Here is a 23,134-nt window from a genome sequence, read left to right as displayed (position 1 = left end):
TTGAGCCCACAACTCAGGCAAGTGCCCTTGGCCGGAATCAAACCCAGGACCCTTCAGTCCACAGGTTGATGCTCTATCCACTGAGCCAAACCAGCTACGGCCAAATTTATTTTTAAAGAATATTTTGTCTAGTGTTTCCGGTTATTCTCAGTGGGTGGGCTAATCTGCGACAAGCTATATGCCAGTACTGTACATGAAGAGCTTGGTCATGTTTTAAAAATCCTCATGATTCACACTGGTAGCATTTATTTTGGTTTGTTCTTCATAAACATAACTCTTAACTACTTTCTAAATATTCATCACTATATTGTCCTCTTAAAAAAAATGTCACAAGACTGAAAAAATTCAGTGTTGGGAACAGAAAATGCTAGTTAGAATATATATCCTCATTGGACATTACTAAGAAAAATAACTTATTTTTTAAAATGGCATATGGATATTGGGTAGAAAAGTTATTTAAAAAATCTGACAGAGAGGCTGTCAAAATTATTTATATATATATGTGCATAGAGATATTCTAATCTATTTTCATCTGTGGCATAATGTATAGGAAATATTCTATACACACAATAATCTTCTCCATCTTCTCTAATGCTAGATGGTGCAAAGTTTCTCACAAAAGTATAAAGCTTCATATTGGGTATTAAACTAATAATAAAGGCACCTTTTTTAACTTGAGATTGAGATGAATTTCAATTATACAGAGAAAGACTCTTCACTGCAGCGCTGTTTGTAATAAGAAAAAAATGTTATCAATCCAAATGCCCATCAGTAGGGAAAGTGATGAAATAAACTATGGTACAGCAATATGACAGAATATTATGTAACAGTAAAAACAGTGGGAAAGCAATCCATGTACTGACATAGATTTTCAAAATACATTGCTAAGTAAAAAACCCAACATGTACAGCATGCTATCCTATATAATAAAGAGCTACTACTAATATGCTAATTAGACCGAACAACAGAATGACCGTCCAGACGACTATCCAGACGACCTTCCAGACGAAGCCGGGGCTGCGAGGGCTGGGGCTAGCCGCGGCTGCAAGGGCTGAGGCCCTTGCACAAATTTCGTGCATCGGGCCTCTATTATTTTGTATAAGAAAATGGGGAAATAAGCTACATATGCATATTTGTTGATATCTGTATAAAGAAACATAGCAATACATAAATAAGATAAAATAAAATAAAACTTGGTAACTATGAAGGAGGAGAGGAGATACGAACAAGGTAGAACTGGGATCCCCTGACATAAACACAATTACTTTAATTTTTGGATCATCTGAAGATAATAGCTAGTTGAGTCCTGTAGGAAAGAAAACTAGTTTAACTTTTTATTTTAAAGCTGAATTTAAAACACAATCCACAATATAAAATTAAGAAGACTGAAATATCTGCAATCAATTGTTCTGTCCTTTTTGGACTGTGAACAAAAAAATCCTTACTGCATGTCTTACTAGCCATGCTTAGCTCCATCCCTGCAAACTGCAGCCCTACCACAGCCAAAGACTTCTGAATGCTATGTTATCAGTCATGAAAACCACGGGATCTTACTTAGCACTGAAAAGGACTTCACAGTCATCCAACCCAGCCTCGGCTGGGGAAAGAGCGTGGATGAGCTGGTGCAGAGCAAACACTACTTGCGAACAGACAAGACAGAGTTCCAAGTGCGGCTGCTTCTTCCCCTCACCTGATGACTATCATGGCTATTTCCTTCCTGACAATGTACATATGCTGAATTGTCTGAAACCAATCTGGTGGCCCTGGGAACTTTAAACATGCATTAGCTGATATAATCTAAGAAAAGATTAAAATTTCAGAAAGGGTAATTCTTTTGCCAAAGCTTCATTCATAGAAAATGGGTTTGGAAAAGTGTTTTCCCTATGATTCTTTGTTTAAATTCAGCTGCCTACATCAAAGAAGAAAGTGGCTGGTTCAAATCCATTTGTCCTCAATAAAATAATGCAACAGGGCAATGATTTGGTTAAGTCAGCAAATAATGTTACCCATGTCCTTAATCAATGGATGACTGCTATTTATTATCAACCAAACACTGCTTCTTTCCTTACATCTATTCTTGAGATATATATTACAGACCTAATTAGATACTTTTCCCCTTTAATTTCAATAAGTTGAAGGTTAACTTTTTAAAGAAAAGAGAACTCAATAAATATTTTCATTTCTTTGCATTTTTAATAAATACCTAGAAAAATAGTATAGATACTCATTTAGGTAAAATCACTACTGTGTACATAAAACTTGACATATCCTAATGAAAACAGGACTATCCATTTTCTCTACTGCAAACTGGCAACTGTAAGTATTTTTAAGCTCTGCTCCAGTTTCATTTGGGTTTAGCATGTTATACTTAATATTGGGCATTGAAGCCTGGAGCAATAAAGCATGGAGCCAGCTGTCCAGTTCTTCTCCCTCTCACGGGTGATGGGTGAAGAGTGTGGGCTCTCCAGGTCCAATGCCTGGATTTGAGACCGCCTCCACCAGATCCTAATTGTGATCTGGGGGTCTTTCAGCCTCTTTGTGCCTCAGCGCTTCAGTCTGTAAAACAAGGACTATAATAGCACCTACAGCAAAGCTGCTGAGTAGTAATTAAAAGAATCCATGTAAATTGTTCATCTAGTTGCCTGCCTTAATCACTGCTCAATAAAAATACCTATTTTTACTTTTCTCTTGTATGTGCCTCACACTCCTGCTCAGCTGGACTGCTTGCCGCCCTTTGTCTCTCTAAGCTTTGTTATTGTTCTGAGTCTAGGCCCCTGTCCTGCTTGTTCCCTGGCCTGATGAAATCCTCTTTCCTTCCAAGGGCTCCTCATCCTGATCCATCTGACCAATCCTGACTTGGCCCCATTGGTTTGCACCTCCATTGCTCTTCATTGGCAATTCTTTTATTATACTCGTTATATTAGACCTAACTTCCATTACAGTAACTTATGACCTTGTCTTTTCCATGGTTAAGGAGTGTCTTACCAGCCTATTTATTCTCTACAGCAGGGGTTCTCAAACTTTTTAAACAGGGGGCCAGTTCACTGTCCCTCAGACCATTGGAGGGCCGGACTATAGTTTAAAAAAAAACTATGAACAAATTCCTATGCACACAGCAGCGGCAAAAACACCCAGCGGGCCGGATAAATGTTTTTGGCGGGCCGCATGTGGCCCGCGGGCCGTAGTTTGAGGACCCCTGCTCTACAGTATTTAATAATCTTCAAAGAGTGGTTGTTCAATAAGCATTTACTGGATTTGAAGCAGTTACGCTTACTTGTGAAAGTAAGCATAATACATCCTACTACCTATAAGAGCAGCTCTCTCATAGGCTACTTACCAAGATTAAATGAGATAATGTATGTAAAAGGCTACTAACAAGTTATCATTTTATCATTATCAATCACAGCTACTATTTCTTCAATGTTCACCACATCTGGCACTGTACTAAGTGCTTCATACGTGTGAATTCAAACAGGGCCTGGCCCGACGACCTCACATTCCCCTCGCACAGAGTAGATGAGATAAAGGTGTTTTTTAAATGACTGATGAAGAAAAACAACAAATCCAAAAGTAACTGAGTTGGCCATTTATTAAAAAGTTGGCTTGAATAGATATGAAATTCCTGATATTTCACAACATAGCTCTGAGGATAAAAAAAATTCAAGATACACAAAAGTATATGAAAAGTTGCAAATCTTTAAAAAACAAAAGGTAGTATGAGGCAAACTGGTATCCAGTGCTCAGGACTGCTAAGGTAAAATGGCCCTGGGAACTTCTCAAAGTCTCAATCCTGCCAAGTATAAAAAAGGCCAATAACCGGAACCCACCACACAGGGTGCTAAGGATGAAATCAGATGATGCCGGTGAAGGGCTTAGAACCATGTAAGTAAACATATATTCAGGTATTTGCTTTCATCATAAGAGATGCTCTAAATTGTCTAATTAAGTGAAGACCTAGGATTATGATGGATAAACTAAATCCAGACTGGAACCAAATTTTCTGAGTCACAACCTGTTCTAAATTCTTGGCACTGTGAAATCATTGTCAGGTCAGTTTCATTTTCTTACTTCCCATTATATAAGAATGGAGGTGGACATCAGTACATAGTGAAGGGCCCAGAAAGTCTTCAAGAAGGAGAATGTGAGAGCTTGAGTAAATCACAAGGTGTATGTTCATTTCTAAAACTTCAGGAATTAAAATGCCTATGTCAGTTCCAACATACATATCAGAGTCAAATAAAAACAAATTTTTATATTTCTGTGAAATGCTTTCTTTCATATTTTATAGAAATAATTTTCATTTATTCTTCTGTTCATTTCAGCTTTTAAAAGTGGTAAAATGAGAAATTAAGGCACCAAAGTTCTGAAAGGCACAATACCACAATATACCAAGGAAATAGTTTTCTTCTTCCAAGCATAATTATATAAGCTGTTTAGAGAAAACATTAAAGGAATCACTTAAATAAAATTTAAAAGGAGATTTAGAATTACCTTTTAGTGAGTCCAGTTTCTCGGTATCACACCATGAATCTTTTCAAATGTAAAGACGTACAAAGCATGACATTTTAAGAAGTGATGACATAGATGGAAACCCAAAGTGCTTTGCAATGACTCCAATGCATAATCTACTGCAATTATAAGCATTCGTTTTAAAATCTGTATTTGTAAAGGTGCCCAAATAATCTGTTTCTCAAAATGATTCCAAGGTGTTAATGAGATTTCCTCCCCCAAAAATGACTCCCCAGACAAAATGCCTAAGTATGTGTCTGTTTTTTAACAGTATAATTCTGGCATTGAAAGCTATGAAGATATAAATGAAATGACACAGGCTAAGTGGGGATGCCCCTTGGTCCAGCTAAATTGCTGCTTGTATAAAATAGCAGGTTTTAAATTCCTAGACTCCACTACTTAGTAAAATTTCCAAAATAAAACTGGGAGACTCACTTAAATTACCAAATTTTAATTATGCCAGAAAGGCATTAAAGAAAAGAACTAACACATATTATTACCAATAATTTATGAAGGAAAGTATATTTTAATACCCCTCCACCAGGATTAAGAAGTTCATAATTTCAGAATGGATAGTTTGTGAATTAAATAAATTTAGCTTTAAATTGAACTCATTATAGTGTTATCTTTCCTGTACTGATGGTACTAAAGAGTGTTCATCACAGATCAGCCCCACCTCTGGTCCAACATTTGTAATCACAAAGAGAGGCATAAGTGCCAGAGAACTCATAAAATGTATACAAGTGGGGCACCCATTTTTTACTTGATGTGGTTAAAACAAAGGGAAAATGGCAATAAATACCTCCTTTATATAATACTAGAGGCCCAATGCACGAATTTGTGCATGGGTGGGATCCCTCAGCCTGGCCAGTGATGGGGCCCATGGGGGCTGCGGGAGGTTGGCTGGAGGGAGGGACCGCGGGAGGCTGGCTGTGGGAGCACACTGACCAACAGGGGGCAGTTCCTGCGCTGAGCACCTGCCCCCTGGTGGTCAGTGCATGTCAAAGCGACAGGTCATTCAGTCGTTTTATCATTTAGGCTTTTATATATATAGATAATCTGTCCTAATGTAGAATTTAGAAAGTTCCATATATAATTATCAATGTCTAAATGTTGTTATTCTCCTTGAAACTGACTCCTAAAAAGACTGAATCCATAAAGTTGAACCTAATCATTTTTCTACTCCTCCTTTGTTAAAATATTTATTGGAAGACAGCCCCCAAATTAGTAAGTTTATGCATCAGTAGTCATCTGAAGCATTCAAACTGCTTCATATTTATGTTATAAACATCAATGCTCACAGCCTATTTGAAATAAATATATGGAATAGACATTATCTTTATGACAAATGAAATGACTAGACAGAGAGCAGTGATTAGAAAAGTTACATCCAACTTATTGGCCCATGATATAGTCCTACTGGCTGAATTAAAAGAATAAATATACTTTGAAACTGATTTTTCTGAACTTCCATTCATTTTAATAAAATGGAAATTTTTTATTAATTGTGGAAATACCATCAAAATTTGTTCATAAAATGGCATTTGTATTTTGACCAAATGGTCTCCACGTTAAGGTCTAAAAAATATGGAAGTGAGAAAATCTTCAGTATTTTCATTTTGTTGCTAATTAGAACCCACTTTTTTAAAGTTTGTATTTAGTCTTGGCTAAATACTTTGTTGGGTGTACTAATAGTCTTTAACATTTTAAGCTTTTAAGACAGTGTGTTGTACCAGCTAACAGTACAGGCTTTGAACTTATTAACTGTGTGAACTTGAACTTACTACTTAATCTCTGTGCCTCAGATTCCTTGTCTCTAAAACGGATAGTAACGGTCCCATTCTCATAGGGTGGGGAGAGTAAATGGGATAACATATTTAATTTACTTAAAATAGAGCCTGGTGAGTGGGTTCATTAGTGTTAGTTATTATTATTACTGTTATTGCTACTACTAGAGTACTTCAAAAATCCACATTTGTGGAAGATTACCAAGAGTTGCACAGAGTTCAAATATCATATCCATCAATGCTGACATAGAGAATTTCATCAGATGAGAAATGTTCAGAGTTCAGAAAGCCAAGAAAAAAGAAAATGAGTAATTGCAAAGAAAATACCCTTCACAATAAATGGCATCAGTTTTCCTTGTCAAAAAAAGAACTATGAAGGTCTATGCTCTGGAAGCCTAAAGGAAACCTGAGCCTGAAGAATGTTCTCTAAGCCACACTCACCCCTTGTTCATCCAGTTTCATGAGCTGCTCTGTGACTTTGGGAGTGTTGAAGGCCAACCGCAGGCACTGGATATTGAGCTCCGGGATCACGTGCTCCAGCACTTCTTTCAGGGGCAGCCCCCGAGCTGTCGAGTGCTTTGCTGTTGAAGGTATGGCATCCTCCAGGACCGAACCTCTCAGTGTCATGAGCTGAAAGAGAGGGCCGCTTCTGTTAACAACTTCCAGAAAGGAGAGAGTCCTCATAAGTTCCTGGGCTTAAAAACATGCACATGCCATAAGATGTTATTCATAAACACACTGTCATGCTTATAAATACATGCAAGTTTTTAAAAATGTATGTTATGCAAGGATGCTTTCAATTAAAATGAAAGAGAAATCTGTTTGTATTTCTATTATCTTGATGCTATTTACTAAAACCAACTGGACTGGCATGACCATGTTCTTTTTTTTATAATTAATTTATTATTATGTTTTAATTGATGTTTTGAGAGAGAGAGAGGAGGGAGAGGGGGGAGAGGGAAAGGGGAGAGAGAGAGAGAGAAAGAGAGAGAGAGAGAGAGAGAGAGAGAGAGAGAAACATTAATGTGAAAAACATCAATTGGTTGCCTCCCATATGTACCCCAACTGGAAATTGAACCGCAACCTGGGTTTGTGCCATGACCAAGAATTGAACCAGCAACCTTTTGATGCATGGGACAACACTCAACCAACTGAGCCACACTGGCCATGGCATCATGTTCTTTATTCTTGATGTATTTATTAACATGAGAAATTAATAGCATGAGAAGTCCCTACACGAAAACTAAGTCTTACTTTATTACATACTAGAGGCTGGTGCAAGAATTCGTGCACGGGTGGGGGGGGATCCGGCTGGTCCTGCCCCAATTGGGGCTGATCAGGGTGGGCCTGCCAGGGGAAGGGAACAGCAGCAGGTTGGCCGGCTGGCCCTGCCACCAATCGGGGTGGAGGGGGCTGATCGGGGCCAGGGCAAGCCAGGAGGAGGGGCCATGGTAGGTTGGCTGGCCGGCCCCACCCCCCCGCACATCATAGCGACTGGTCATTCCAATCACTTAGGGTTTTATATATATAGATGCCTGTCTCACAAAGTCAGGAGCTATCGCCTGAAACTGACATCTAGAGCATTTCTATCAAAGGACTTTTGTTAGTTTATTTCTGTGAAGAGCCTCATAAAGATATTACAATGAATCCACATTTAAGGATTATTTTTATTGGATAGAAAAAATTACACAAAAGCTAGTGACAAACATCAGAAGAAGGGGAAGGAAGGGATAAAGGAAAGCAGGAAAGAAGGAAAAGAGAAAGGGAAGGTCGAGGGAGGGAAGGAGGAAGGAAGAGAAGGAGGGAGGGAGGTGGGGGATAGAAAGTACTACTTTGGGTATTACGTGTGTAGTAATGAACAACTCAGATAAAAGTTCCATCCTCACTGAGACAGAAAAAGAAAAAAAATAAGAACAATATGTGAGATAGTGCTAAGAATTCATGAAAAAATAAAGCCTGAAATTGGATATGAAATTTTAGATGAAGCCCCCTGTGATTTATGAGCAAAGGCCAGAAGGAAATGAGAGAGCTCTGGCTAACAGGATGCCTGGAGAAGACTATCACACCGCAGACGAATAGAGAGCATCCAAGACCCATGGTGGAGGTGCCCCGAGACTGCCCCAGAGGGGGAGACCAGTGTGGCCGGGACAGACTAATGAGGGGAGTTGGACATGAGGTCCCCGAGCAGATGTGCCCGTCTCCTAGGCTACTAAGGAGACTGGCTTGTACTCAGAGGCAGATGAGAAACCAGTCCAGGATTCTGAATTGAGGATTGACAAGATCTGGATTACATTTCAAAAGGATCCCTGCTGGGCCGAAGCTGGAAGACAGTTCTCAGGGAAAGATGGTGGTGGCTTGGCCCTGGCCCAGACCCAGGCAGTAGATGGGAAAAGTGGTTGAATCCTAGACATATTTTGAAGACAAAGTTAACAAATTCTGCTTATACTTGGGGGTGTCAAGAGGAAGAAGATTTGGGAGCTGGGGTGGATGGAGGAAAAAAGAAGAATCAAGTGCAGCTTCAAGGTTTCTGGCCTGAACAACTAGAATAACGGAGCTGTCATCAGCCAGACATTAATTTGAACATGAAAACAAGTGGTAATGACTTTTTGAACCAAGAACAACATTTGACTTGGATGTTTCAATCAAAAGCTAGGGAAATGGATGCAAGAGACCTAATCACTCTCATGGGTCAGCAGGACAAGGACAGACCATAAGACCAGGGACCCGGAGGGAGGTGCAGGTGCAGCACTCCAGGCCAAGGTGGCAAGAGAGGAAAGAACGGAGGTGGGAAGGAAGAGTCAGTGTGGGTCACCCAACCCAGCTAAGGGGTCACCTTGCTATAGGACAGGAGTAACCTTGGGGAGAGGGGCTGGGGCTAGGTGTGGAGTGCCCGCCAGGCAAGCTGACAGGTACACTCATGGAAATCAGGGACAGGCTCTAGCAGCGGTTCTCAACCTGTGGGTCGCGACCATCGGAAAACACATATAGCATATCAGATATTTACATTACGATTCATAACAGTAGCAAAATTACAGTTATGGAGTAGCAACGAAAATAATTTTATGGTTGGGGGTCACCACAACATGAGGAACTGTATTAAAGGGTCGCGGCATTAGGAAGGTTGAGAACCACTGCGAGAGTGCTGATTTAGAAAACGTCAACTTCTGGCCTGAAGGATGATAGGACAGTGGCAAGAAGAAAAATTTTAAATGGGTTAAAAGCAGAAAAGGAATATTAAGGTAGAGGCCTTAAATCAGAGAGGCCTTGGGAGGAGAAAAAGAAATACTTGGGTGTAAGCTAACTGCGGCTCATAGGAATCTGGTGGATCTGAGAAGCTGGAAACGACCAACTACCTTCAACCAACTTCAAAAACACAGTGTGTTCTCTGTTTTTCATGTCAACAGAAGGATTTACATGCTTACAATTAGCTTTGGCATGGAGAAAAGTACACTGGAGCATGTTAATCTTCATTTCACTCTGGCTGCTATATGTACACATTAAGATATTAAAGTCATGCCTTTGAAAATCTTATTTTTAATTTCCCCAGAGTTTGAGCTTAGGAACAATGACTAAGTGAGGCCAACCTCTGAAATTCAATGGGAGAATGCCCCATTTAAACTAGTTTCAAAACTATTATTTTCTAGATACCTCAAGGGGGTATTAGGCATTAGTGTATGACAATGATCCTAAGTGCTCAGAGGTAATAAATGGATAACTGGCACAGTAATTTATGTTTAGAAACACGACAGAACTTCATAATCCCAAATTTGCTCTTGGCTTTTTAAGAAATGCTTTGCTGGCTAGTTTATTTTTCCTTTTCTCTTTTGAACCTGGATTTCATTAAAAAATAAAAACTGACACATTACGTGTACTTAGATTCCTAAATTGCTCCAGCGGCCTGTTTCCCCCACATCACACAGCCTCTGGTTCCAATAGTGCATGTTCTAGGCCTCAGAGAATAGGTCCAAAAGACAGTGAAGTGAAAGGAGGAGGAGGAAAGTCTTTTCCCCTCCCTTGAGTCGAGAAGTACCCTAAGCATTCGTTGGGAGGAGTGTGTTGAGTCCTAGGTGACGTGCTCCCATGTGTGAGCGCCCCAGCTCCTCCACTGGCTCGGCACTTCCTGGCTACCACGGCAGGACAGGCGATATCCCATTTGAGATTCTGAAGGCTCCAATTTCTTGGGCCCCACGCAATGGACATATCTTTCTCTGAATCAAAACTTCCATTCATTTATTGCATCTATCCAGAGCTCAGTGGAAAGAAAGGCTCTAGCTCTAACCATTCTGTCCACCCCTATCGCCACCAGAATGAATGAAAGGGGGCTTTGTGTCTTTCGGAGACATTTGTGATCAGGTGATATTAAATTTAATTGCTTTGCTACTGCTACCACTATACTTTTTTTCTCACTTCCATTAAGCCTCACCTTTCTCATTTGCAACTTACCTCGCTAGTTCTAAATATTATTCGGTAGTTGTAAGGAGATCCATTTTCTTTCATTTCTTCTGGTTTTTCCCTTCGAATGCTCACAGCCACTGGACCAAGATTCTCATCAGCCCCAAAATAGTTCCAGTGTTCTTAAGTAAAATAAGACAAAACAAAATTAAAATGTGATGTTGTGCTGGACATTTAGATCACTCAGAAATTACTTTATATCAATAAAATGCAAACACACTGAACAAACATCAATATTCTTCGATGTGTTATAAAAACAAGGCCTTGGCTACACAGGTATAGTTTTAGAGCAGGTAACACTGAAGAGAGGTGGCCTGTTGAGTTTCTTTGCTTTTTCTCCCTACATTCTACCATAAATAGGCTACACTGTGTGTTCTTCCTTGCCGAAGGGAAAGTTTGTGCCTGAGATATTCAGTTTTTCTTTAAAAACAAAACAAACAAAAAATCCCCCAAGTCTATTGAAAACAGAGTTTGAAGACAGAGGGACTTCCCCAAGATTGAAAAAACATTTCCCTAAATTGGAGCAAGAAGGTCTGTGCATCATTGAGCAGCACTCTGGTCCCAGGGAGCCCAGGAACGATGGCAAAGGGGCTCGGAGAAAAGAGCTCCATCCCAGAGCACTGGGCCTCACCAATGGCTTTTCCATAGAGTGAGCTCCAATGCATCCCACAAGGCCACTGGACCCGGAGGGCATGTGTGCTCTGGGACAACGGGCCTCTCCTAGGTAACCTGTGTGGCCAGGTGACTTATTATGATTCAGAGAATTCTCTTCAAGACCCCAAACATTAGCAGAACCTTGGAGGAAGTCTCCTTATGACTGATTTACCTTCTTCCTGACAAGAACAAAGGTCAGGATCAAAATTAAATGAATTTACAGAAAATTTTAAAAAGTGATTTTTACTATGCACCTGTATATGTGTGCATACACTTCTTTTAAAATTTTAAAAATTGATACATATATGAGATGTTCACAAATGAGGAAGTCCATAAAACACAGAAATATATGAAAAGCTAGAGTAAATAACCCATTTTTCAAACTTCCAAAATACTTACTTTACACCATTCTGTATCATTTACATGTGACATGACTATATGAGTTATGACATGGTATGTTATTCTCATACAAAATGCGTAACATTTGAAAATACACATTATTCCCATACAAAATCCCTGAGAATTAGAAATTACAGCATAAAATATCAAATCTGTAGTTTTAAAATGTAGGTAATACATATGAAAATACTTTGCAAGTACTAAAGATCAACTATAAAAGATATAAATATTGAGGGCTCTTTAAGAAGGTTATCATAATCTATGGAGATTCAAAAAAGAAAAGCACGTGGAAATGCAGGAACAAACATCTCATATACAACTGAGAAACAACCCAATAAATGTCACAAAATCTGTGTACAAACACTCAGGTACACCCTCAAAGCACAGCTGTGAGAATCACACTCAGAGGTGATTTACTCTTACTTTGCACATAATTTTAATAAGCTTGGCTGTCTGGTCTTCAAGCCCAGAGGTGTGATAATTCCAGATGCTGACAAAGTCCAGAGTGTAGGGCTGATACGGACTTGCATGCAGACAGCAATGTGATGGAACAACTGACAACAAGGAAGAAAACAGAAAGGGAGAAGGCTGAAATAGTATAAGAAAGCAGACAAGAACTTAAAGAATAACAGACAGCAGTCCGGGGCCATTCACACTTCGGTAACTTCAGATGGTAATTAAAAAAAAAAAAGTTTTTTACTGATTTTAGAGAGAGAGATAACGAGAGGCGGAGGGAGGGAAAGAGAGAAACATCAATGATGAGAGAGAATCATCCATCGGCTGCCTCTCCCACGCACCCCTACTGGGGATCGAGCCCACAACCCAGGCATGTGTCCTGACCAGGAATCGATCCGGTGACCTCTTGGCTCATGGACTGACGCTCAACTATTGAGCCACACTGGCCAGGCAAGAAGATAATTTAATACTGCAGCACAGAACGACAGTGGAGGGATCAAGATGAGTGTGAGACACATCCATTACATTCTGCTTCTTGCATGTCAGGGATTCAACTGAAACCCAACTCTCCAGGAACTTCTTAATCACACCCAACACATCTCAGGAAGTGCAGGTGAGACTGCTGCCTCTGCTGCGGGGAAATTCATAAATATGTATCTCAGGCCACAGCCAATTCTTCTTCAGCAACTTCAACTCATTCCCAAGCTGTCCCTGACCAGCTCCCCTTCTCCAGAGCAGATATTTCAAACATTCTCCGTTCTCCTTCAACCTTCCCGCACCTGCTTTCTCCCCAATCCCAGCAAATGCTAATGCTGTCTAATCACAGAGAAAACAAAGAAGCCCCTTCAGAAGCAAATGTCCTCATTTTCCATCATACTTGCAAGCTTACCTGGATCCAGACCTTTGCTTTCTTCTCTTTACAACCCAGAACTCAATCTCACCCTAAATGCTGACCTCCACCCAGTCCACCTTCCCAGGGGCTCTGATGCCTTGACTACCCTCCCTTGACCTTTGACTTCTCCCTCTCTATTCACTGATTTCCATCATCACTTGATCAAGCTCAAGTCTTCTTTATCTTTAAATGTAACACACCGGCAACACTTTTATCCACCTTCAGGAATTCTTGAAAGGGCTGCCTAATTCCTCACCTTAGAATTACTATAATCTGACTTCCACTGCAGTAACCAATGATAGCTTTAAAGTTAAAAACAAATAGATAGGTTGGTCCTTATCTCGCTCAAACTCTCCCTAACATTTGCCACAGTGGATCATTTCATTTTTTTTTTTCTAGAAGCACTCTTTCTGGCTTCTGTGACAGCACTCTCTCCTGATTTTCCTTCTATCACTCTGGCTATTACTCAGTTTCCCTTCCTCTTCCCATCCTGAATATTCCATCCACTCTCAGAACTTCAACTGCCATCTCAATGCTGCTTATGGTCAAAAGTCTACATGCTCACTCCAGACCTCTCCGAGCCCTCAATCTCTACATCTACCTAGTGGAACTCTATTTGTCTGTCCCATGGACATCTGCAAAAGTGAACCCATCACCTTCCACCAAACCTACGAAGCTCTCCCTGCAGCCTGATTTTTCCTGACTGCTACCACATTCACCTCGTTGCTCATGCCAGATTCAGTGTCATGCCTGCAAACTGAAGTTCCTACAGCTCTCTTAAATCTATCTACTTTGTCTCCACCCCTTGGCCACTGACTTCCCCATCACCATTTGCATGGATGTTTGTAAGTCTTCTAACTGGTTTGCTTTTATCCAATTAGTTTACACAGCAGCCAGATGACCCTTGTAGAATGCAAATCTGACCATCACTACTAAGTTTAAAATCCTTCCCAGGGTTTCCCAAGGGCCCTTGCATACTTTCATGGCTTCCCAAAGCCCTCCCAACCTGTCACCAGCCTACCACTCATTTCAACTTAGACCTTTCCATCATCCTCTGAACGGAGGACCTTTGACACGGAACTTCTCTGTTGTTCAAACTCACTCTGCCCTTTCTCACCTAAAAAATTCTACCCAAACATTCTTCCCACAACACTTTATTTGACCAAGTCCTCTCATCCTCCATGTCTAATCTGAAATATTACTTAGACATCCTCTAGAAGAGTGACTGAATACTTGAGCACAATGAAAGTGTTTACTTGGTATATTAAAACTAATACTTTATTTCAAAGTGTTAAAATTCATAAAAATACAAACTAGTGAAACCAAATATTTAACACACTTCAAATACAAAAATTTAGAAATGTTACAACACAAAAATGTAAATTTATAAAAATATAAATATTAAACACAATCATCTTAGTATAAATTATCAGATAAAATAAGTGTTATCTTAAAATGAAACTAAACTCTACATAAAAATGACAACTGTTCATTTAAAAAAAACCAAAAAATTAAAGATCATTTAAATGTTTTTTTTGTGTGTGTGTGTCATCATCAACACTGACTTTTTTTGTGCAATTTTCCCCAGCTGCTTAGGAAGTACATTTCTGAGTTGGGGGAATGGTGATGAGATAATTATACACTAACTTTCTAACACTTTCTTCAGAATCTATCTTTAAACACACTCATCTCTGGTTTGATAACTCTGGGAAGAGCTTTCAAAACTTATGTGTGTTTGTGCAGAAACATCTATCCTTTTTTACTAAAAGAGAACTCTAGCTATTATATCCAAAAAGCATTTCCATTGGTCTTCAACTACTTCAGTTTCATTGGTGTAGAAGAAGATTCTGGGTTGGTTTCCTGTGTTAAATTCACTACTATCATGATTAGACTCTGCTTATTCAAAAAGTCTTTCAACTTGAGTAAGTATTATTCTTACAGTAACCCTTGTTTTGTTTTTGTCCATTGTCTGTTTGCTCCTAACAGACACACAAACACTTGATTTCATTCAAAATCCTAATGCAGTGGCAGAGGAGGCTGGTTCAGCAGTCACCTTAGATTGAATTTTCAAGTCCTTAAACTTTGATCTCAAGACAAATGACTCAGATTTTTTTTCTTTAACTAAAACACCAGCCTTTTAGAGATGCCTTCAGTCTGGTCCTTCTGGCCTGTCCCACGATGTCACTGGCCTGCAGTCCCTTCCCCTTAGACCACAGCCTTTGGGCAGCACTTCTTACCTGCTCCAGGCTGCAGCATTTTTCATTTATTCCTCCTTCCTTCACTAATGGAGCTATCCACCAATTGCAGAGAGCTCTTCCAGCCAGACCCACAATCAGCTCTGCCTTTATGGAAAGGGAAGAGAAGGAGCCAGGACAGGGGAGACACAGCCTATGAGTATTAAGAAAGGCTGGGAGCCCTGGATGAGAGAATTTGGGAGGATGAAAGCCAGAGGAAGGGAAGAGGAACTGGACGGTCAGGTGTGTAAATCTGCTAATGGATGACTTGAAATGCAGGTTTTACATTATTACATGACCAAAAATAATGAGATTTTAGTGCCAGCATACTGGAATGCCTCAAACCAATACTGCAATCACTATATTAGATACAATGCAGCAAAGTGAGGCCCTTTGCCAAGCACTCCAATATTCCTATCAAACCATGGAAATACAGTATTTCCTTCGTTTTTATAGATATGGAAACTATGATTTAGAGAGAGCAAGCCACTTCCCAGCCACAGCTAGTAAACGGCAGTGCCAGAGTTCAAACACATTATTTGAACTACTGATTCCAAAGTTCATTTTCTTAGCCATTGTATAGAACATTATCTTCCCAAGTTTCCAAAATTGTATTATAAATAAAATAGTTAAATAAAATTTGGTACCTAAAGGGATTAACTAGCCAGATCATACATAAAGCTTTATTCCTTGATGTACTATTGAGCCAAGGATTCACTGTGTATAATGGGAGAGATATTAATGTTTTTTCCATATGTGGGTGATTTCCCCCCTGCCTTTATTTTTCATATTTAACACCTAAACAGATGTTTAGCCTGAGGTTTTCTTATTAGTTCTGGTTCTTGGGTTTTAACAAGGATGGTACAAAGAGTGCCAGTGATCAGTTCTGCCATCACTAGAATTTTCCACATAAATAGCTATATTCTTGGTTGACATATTTCCAATAACAAATAATAATTTCACATTCTTAGAGAGGAAAAATAGTAAACAGTTCAAAGCACCAAGTAATTAGATCAAGCACACTTCACATCACATGGGGTTATGACCCACAGATAAGCATGTGGGCACAAGGCAAAAGAAGTTAAGCCTGGCATTTTCATTGTAAAAAAGTAAAGAAAAATAGAATCACAAGAGTTGTAGGGCTTCAACCAGTGAATCCTGATCGCTTGTACTGGTTTTTTCATGATATTTGCAGACTTCATAGTAATATCAGTTGTACATTTCCCTAGGGACACCAGCATAATCTGGACTGTATATCACTATGAGCAAAAATATATTTTTACTTTATATAAAACATGTAAAGTTATAATTCATGGCTCAAATATTTCTTTAGAATTGTTAACTTAGAATTTTAAATAGGAAAAACAAACTGATGAACACAAATCAAAGAAACAGAAAGCAAATAACAGTCACTATCTTGCATCTATTAAAATTAGTGACAACATTTCAGAAGCCCAAAACAGTCCTTGGTAGGGGCATAATACATTCATTCATATACCACTGGTGGCACTGTGGACTGGCACTACCCATTTCAGAAAGCACTTATTTACTTATGTGTGTGTTATAATATAACAATCTTATATAGAAAAGCCTAAGTGACCATCCAACCGTCCGGACCGTCCGACCGTCCAGTAGCTATGATGCGCACTGACCACCATGGGGCAGACGCAATGCAGGAGCTGCTGAGCTGTGGTGACTTGGCAGCTGCGGTTCTCAGGTGACGCACCTGGAACCAGAGAGGAGGGAGCCCAATTCCGGGGTGCATCACCTGAGAACCACCCTCATGCAATCTGGGAACCCTCGGGGGATGTCGGCGAGCCAGTTTCAGCTGGATCTGTGCAGGCCAGGCCAAGGGACCCCACTGGTGCATGAATCTGTGCACCGGGCTTCTAATGTGTTTTAATATAGCAATAGATGTTAAAATCACAAAAAGATTCACATTCTACTCTTAGTTACCCTAAGTGACCATGCAGAAGGAAAGATGAAAACTTTTCTCTATAAAAGGCATCTTCAGTCACCATAGAAGGGGGACACTAAAGATACTAATAAAGAATAAAACAATGACCACTTAACTTTATTAGCTGGAATTAAAATCATTTCACCATTTTAAACTATTTTTTCTTAAAACAGTCTACTTGGTAGGCTACAAGAATGCCACTGTCAGTATAGTCAACAACATAAACTTCGACCCTCAATATTCTTTAGCTCAATATTTTCATGAAATAGAGAATTTGGATGAAACACTAACACATGCTTCGATAAAGCTGTTTAACTTTGCCTATTGGGTTCAAGTTGTTCAGCTGTTTTATTTTCATGCAACTTACATCTTAATATATATGGCAGGTCCAAAAGTCAAGAGAATTAAAAGAAAAAGGCAGCAGCAGCATATTCTTCTATTCAAGTGAAACACAGATTTCCCAAGGTGGAGGCACTAAGAGTCCAACTGTTAAAGAATGGCACTTTCAGAGAAGCACTCCACCCAGAGTCTCAGTCTCTGACCCTCAAAGGGCTCATCCTAATTATAAGGGTGGAGGTTCCATGAGAACTAAATAGCCCAAGACTTTGCATCATAATTAAAAGCAGGTCAGAAAAATGGATGGACATTTACACAGGACTGGCCACCTGCCAGAATTCTGTCCCAAAGCACTCCCCTAAGCTTATAATTAATATTACACAAGAGTAATTGTCCACATTATGAAGTGCACAGCACTCTGAGGTTCCAATTCTTCTTTCCATAAGTAACTTAAAAAGTAGGGTGGTCTATCACGGATTCATGGATACAGAGAGCAAATTGATGGTTTCCAGATGGTAGAGGGCTTGGGGGGCTTGGGGAGCTGGGTGACAAAGGTAAAGGGATTAAGAAGTAGTTACAAAATAGTCATGGAGATGTAAAGTATAGCACAGGAAATATAGCCAATACTATTATAATAACTATATATGGTACCAGGTGGTTACTAGACCTATTGGGGGGAACCACTTCATAAATTATATAAATGTCTAACCACTATGCTGTATACCTGAAACTATTATAAAATAATACTGAATGTCAACTATAATTGAAATATAAAAATTTTAAAATGGAAAAAAAAAGTAAGGTGGTCTGTTTGCCAAAACTGCATGAAATAGTGGGGCTTAAATCTGTGTGTGACTAAACAGCCCCTAATGACTCCCTAACTTGCTAATAAAAGGTAGGCTTTAATATGAAGTTATGTTGACATTAATAAATTGTATCAAAGTGATTTAAGAAAAAGTACAAAGAAAACTCTATTTGAAACAAAGGAAAAATAAAGAGTAACAGAATCAAAATGGAAGATTTTTATTGGCCATTATCAATCTATAACAAATAGCAAATAATTATATTTTTTAATATTCAATCTCACTAGTGATCAAAGAAATAAAAACATTTTCGGCCTATAATAAATGTTCAAAAATAAAATTGTAAATATTCAAAGCAGGCAAGAAAATGTTAAAACTATAGTCTTAAACATATTAGTTACGCTTTCTGGTCTAAGCTTTCTTAAGAACTCGTGTAAAGTTCACACCATCTAATTTATAGGGTTCTACCTTATGGAAATAATTGAATGTGTAGGAAAAAAATTACATAACAAGCCCTGGCTGGTGTGTTCAATAGTTAGAGTGTCAGCCCAAGAACTGAATAGTTGTGGGTTCAATTCCCTGTCAAGGGAACATACTTGGGTTGCAGGTTCGATCTCTGGGGCATGTGCGGGGAGGCAACCAATCTATGGGTCTCTCTCACATCGATGTTTCTCTCCCTCCCTCTCCCCCCTACTTTCTACTCTCTCTGAAAATCAATGGAAAAAATATCCTGGGGTGAGGATTTTTTTAAGAAAATTACATAGCGAGGTCATTTATATAAGGCCAGAGGTTTTTAAACTTCTCTATGGATAGAAATTAGGGGGTTCATGAACTGAATAAAAAATTATATCTTTATTTTCACTAACTTCTAAATGAAATGTAGCATTTCTGTCCATTATAAATGTAGACAACAAACTACAGTAATATTAGCTGTACATGTGATTTTGACAGCAACAGAAATCATACCACATTACAGTTATTGCAGACATATCAAATATCGATTATGCTCATCACTACTTTGAAATTATGGTAGTTATCAGACCTGAATTTAGATAATTTGTTACTGCAATAAGAAGCATAGATATTACTATGTCACTAAATTTTAAGCACTTTTGCAACTGTATTTAATATGCTTACATTGCTTTGTGCTTTTATTTAATGCACTTAAAAATATTATTCTAAGGGCAGTCCATAGATTTCACCAAACTGGGAAAAGGTCATTGGAGGGAGCAGAGGAGGAAAGCAAAAAACTTAGGGACATCTGATATAAGTATTATTTATGACAACAAGAAATTGGAAAACCTGAATTTACAAAAGCTGGAAACTTTAAATGATGGCATAACCAATTATGAAATCATGAAAAATATATGATGGTATTTAGTGATTCTTTAGTTTAAAAATGAATATGCATGTATTAGAAAAGATGAGACAGAAATAAAATCACTAGTAATAAAAAAAGATTAATTTTATTTTCTACAATTACTAATTTTTCTGTAATGAATATATATAATTTTTATAATAGAAAGATTTTTTAAAGTATAAAAATGTATTTGATTTACAAATGTCAATGCTTATAATATTTTTATTTACAGTAATGCAACTACTATACTAGTAGTAATGCATAGTAATGCAAATCTTTACTTCTAATGTTAGTGAATTCTAATTCAAATGCCAGCTCAGAGAAAAAAAAAATTTAACATCCAAAGGAAAACAATTTCAATGAGACACCTGCTTCTATCTCAATTTCTTTGTATTTAAAACCCCTTACCAGAGATATGCAGCAAGAAGTCTTCCTATATAAAATGCCTTTGAAGGATTTGGAAGGAAGTCCCTCAGAGACTGGCAGAAATCCAGTCAAAGCAGAAGCTATGCGCGCAGGGACCATGTATAGCCTACATGCTTGATGACTAACTGTCCATATGAATTAAGAGATTGCGTCTGCTGATGGTTTTACATCATCAAATGCTTCTACTTGACTTGGATTCAAGTCAAGTTAGGAAGATCTCTCTCCTCACTCTCCTGAAGCTCAGAGGAATGGCTTCCCCATGAGAAGAAGAGGCTCCATGAGAAGACCAGGAAATTAGTTGATACAATAAAGTAAGTATTTTTGAGCTTACTCAGGATGAGGGGCTCACTGTGTCTAAAGTTATAATGAGGTATGCATTTGGAAAAGAGGTGACAAGCTCTATTATGTGTTATCAACTGTACTAAAATAACAGATAGAAAGGGCCCTTGTTTCCTTTAGACCAGTGGTCACCAACCTTTCAGACCTCACGGACCACTGGTTGGCGACTGCTGCTTTAGACTACAAACCAGCACAAAATTCTCTGACATATGGGCATCAGTAAGCATGGCTGTCACTTGATGCACTTTGACACAGGAAGGTGGGGAAGCTCTGCTTTTTCACGTGGACAGTTCATGTGTTAACCACTGTTATTGACTACCTGAAGGGTTTTTGGGTTGTTTTTCATTTTTTATCTTGACTGCTTTTAGACTTACAGAAAAACTGCAAAAGTACATGGAGTTTCCATAGATCCCTAAACCCAGTCTCCCCCAATGGATCTTATGTAACTACACACCATACAATCATCATTAATCAGAACCAGGAAATTAACATTGGTACAATCCCATTAACTAAAGGACTGACTCAAATTTCACCAGTTTTTCCACTATGTCTTTTTTGGGCTTCGAAATCCTATTCGGGATCCCATGTTGCCCTTGATTGTTACTTCTCCTTAGCCCAGCGGTTCTCAACCTGTGGGTCGCGAACGATGAAAATACATCCTGCATATCAGATATTTACATTACGATTCATAACAGTAGCAAAATTACAGTTATGAAGTAGCAACGAAAATAATTTTATGGTTGAGGGTCACCACAACATGAGGAACTGTATTAAAGGGTTGCGGCATTAGGAAGGTTGAGAACCACTGCTTAGGCCCCTGCAGTCTGTAACCGTTTTTCAATCAGTACTTGTCTTTGAAGACTTAGACAACTTCGAAAAGATTTTATTACTCAATTTGGGCTTGGTGATTTCACCTGACTGGCCTGTGGTTATGCATTTTGGGCAAGAGAACTACAGAAATGACATAACCTTTTCAGTTCATCATTTCATGGGGTTCATGACATAGACCTCAATTCACTTGGTTAAGATAACATCTGCCAGGTGTCCTTATCATGACCTTACTATCTTTCTCCTTATTTACATATATCTTTGGGGAGATCTGAAATTATGCAAATCCTGCTTTTCCTCCTATTTCTCCTCAAACTGTCACCCACTGATTTTATCATCTATCAGTTTTGTCTAATAAAGTTTACAATAGTAAAAATCAGTCTCCACAGTGGTGTTTTGGGTCTGTGGGGATCAATTGGTGGTCTTGGTTAATTTCCACAAAACCACTGTGACCACACACAGACTTGTGGTCTCATTTCCTGAAAGGAGAGGAAAAGGAACTATAACATATTAATTCAGTGTCTGGCACAGAACACAAGGTCATATAAACAGAGAGCCCTGATTGCCTCTACCTGATGCTATAAATGCAAGATACACTGGCTCCTCAATTCAATAAGTCTTATACTTCACATCAGCACCCAACATTTACTCAACTGTGAAACAAATCTGGGCCCACCTAATCTGTGGTCCTGGCCTTCAGGTAGAGCCTAGACTGGTTATGAACCAGGGCATCATGGAAAGCATTGTCCAGAAACAAGGGGCGCAGGGTGGCTCAGAGCATTGGAGGGAGAGCACCTGCACCTTGGGGAGGAAGGGGGTCACACAGGCATCATGAGCCCAGGAGAGGCAGGAACTGGTGAGGTGAGTAAGAGAAGAAGGGAGAACAACCCATTCTAAAACATGCTCGTGTGCTGGGCTGCAGCAGTTGAAGCACATGTCCTTTTCACCGACTTCCACAAACCTCTGGACTGATATGACACAGGTAGCACAGAACCCTGAATGCGTAATAGGTCAGGGTTTAAACAAGCAGTGTTGGGACTCAGGAGATCACACCCAAGAAAGGAGAGGTTGTTTGTCTTCCAAGGAGTAAACATGTCAACTTTCATACCTAATGGCCTCCTTGCTACTAGAAGCCCTGAGCAGGTAAAAAGTCAGCAGCAGAACATACCTAGGCTGGTTTCTCAGTAAGTTAGTTAGTGCTTCAAATCCCCCTGAGGAGGACTACATAATTAAGAGAGTTCCCTTTAAACAAATTACACATAGTTTATGTGATCACAATCCTATATAATAAAAGCCTAATATGCTAAGTGTCCAGTTGGCCCTTCAACCAGTCAAAGTATAATATGCTAATGATATGCTAGAGCCACTCAACCACTCGCTATGATGTGCACTGACCACCAGGGGGCAGACTCTCTGGTAGGTTAGCTTGCTGCTGGGGTCCAGCCAAGTGGGACTGAGCGAGATGGGCTGGACACGCCCTGGAGCCCTCCTGCGGTTCTTCCCCAGCTGGCTAACCTCCTACATCCCTCCCCAGCCCCAATCGTGCACCAGTGGGGTCCCTTGGCCTGGCCTGTGCCCTCTCGCAATCCAGGACCCCTCGGGGGATGTCGGAGAGACAGTTTGGGCCTGATCCTGCAGGCCAGGCCAATTTGTGCACCAGGCCTCTAGTAAAAAATAAAAAGGCAAGGACATTAAAACAATC

General features: G+C 39.4%; 1 protein-coding gene across 20 annotated transcripts in view; it reads right to left on the bottom strand.

The window, feature by feature from the left end:
* The window catches only part of SIPA1L1 (signal induced proliferation associated 1 like 1), a 322,135-nt gene that overhangs the window by 98,163 nt on the left and 200,838 nt on the right, over positions 1-23,134 (bottom strand). For all 20 annotated transcript variants that reach the window (XR_002831389.1, XM_023761346.1, XM_014463336.2 and 17 more), the window contains 2 exons: positions 10,740-10,870; positions 6,738-6,926 (listed from right to left, as the gene is read on the bottom strand). Coding sequence is in view for 19 of the 20 variants with exons in the window: in XM_023761346.1 (XP_023617114.1) it covers positions 6,738-6,926; positions 10,740-10,870 (320 nt within the window). In the remaining variant the exon portion in view is untranslated. The remainder of the gene's footprint in view (positions 1-6,737; positions 6,927-10,739; positions 10,871-23,134) is intronic.

This window comes from Myotis lucifugus, unplaced genomic scaffold (assembly GCF_000147115.1).
Source record: "Myotis lucifugus unplaced genomic scaffold, Myoluc2.0 scaffold_207, whole genome shotgun sequence".
NCBI classification, from domain to species: Eukaryota; Metazoa; Chordata; class Mammalia; order Chiroptera; family Vespertilionidae; genus Myotis; species Myotis lucifugus.
The sequence above is the reverse complement of the archived record's forward strand: the minus strand, read 5'-3'. Positions and strand labels throughout refer to the sequence as shown.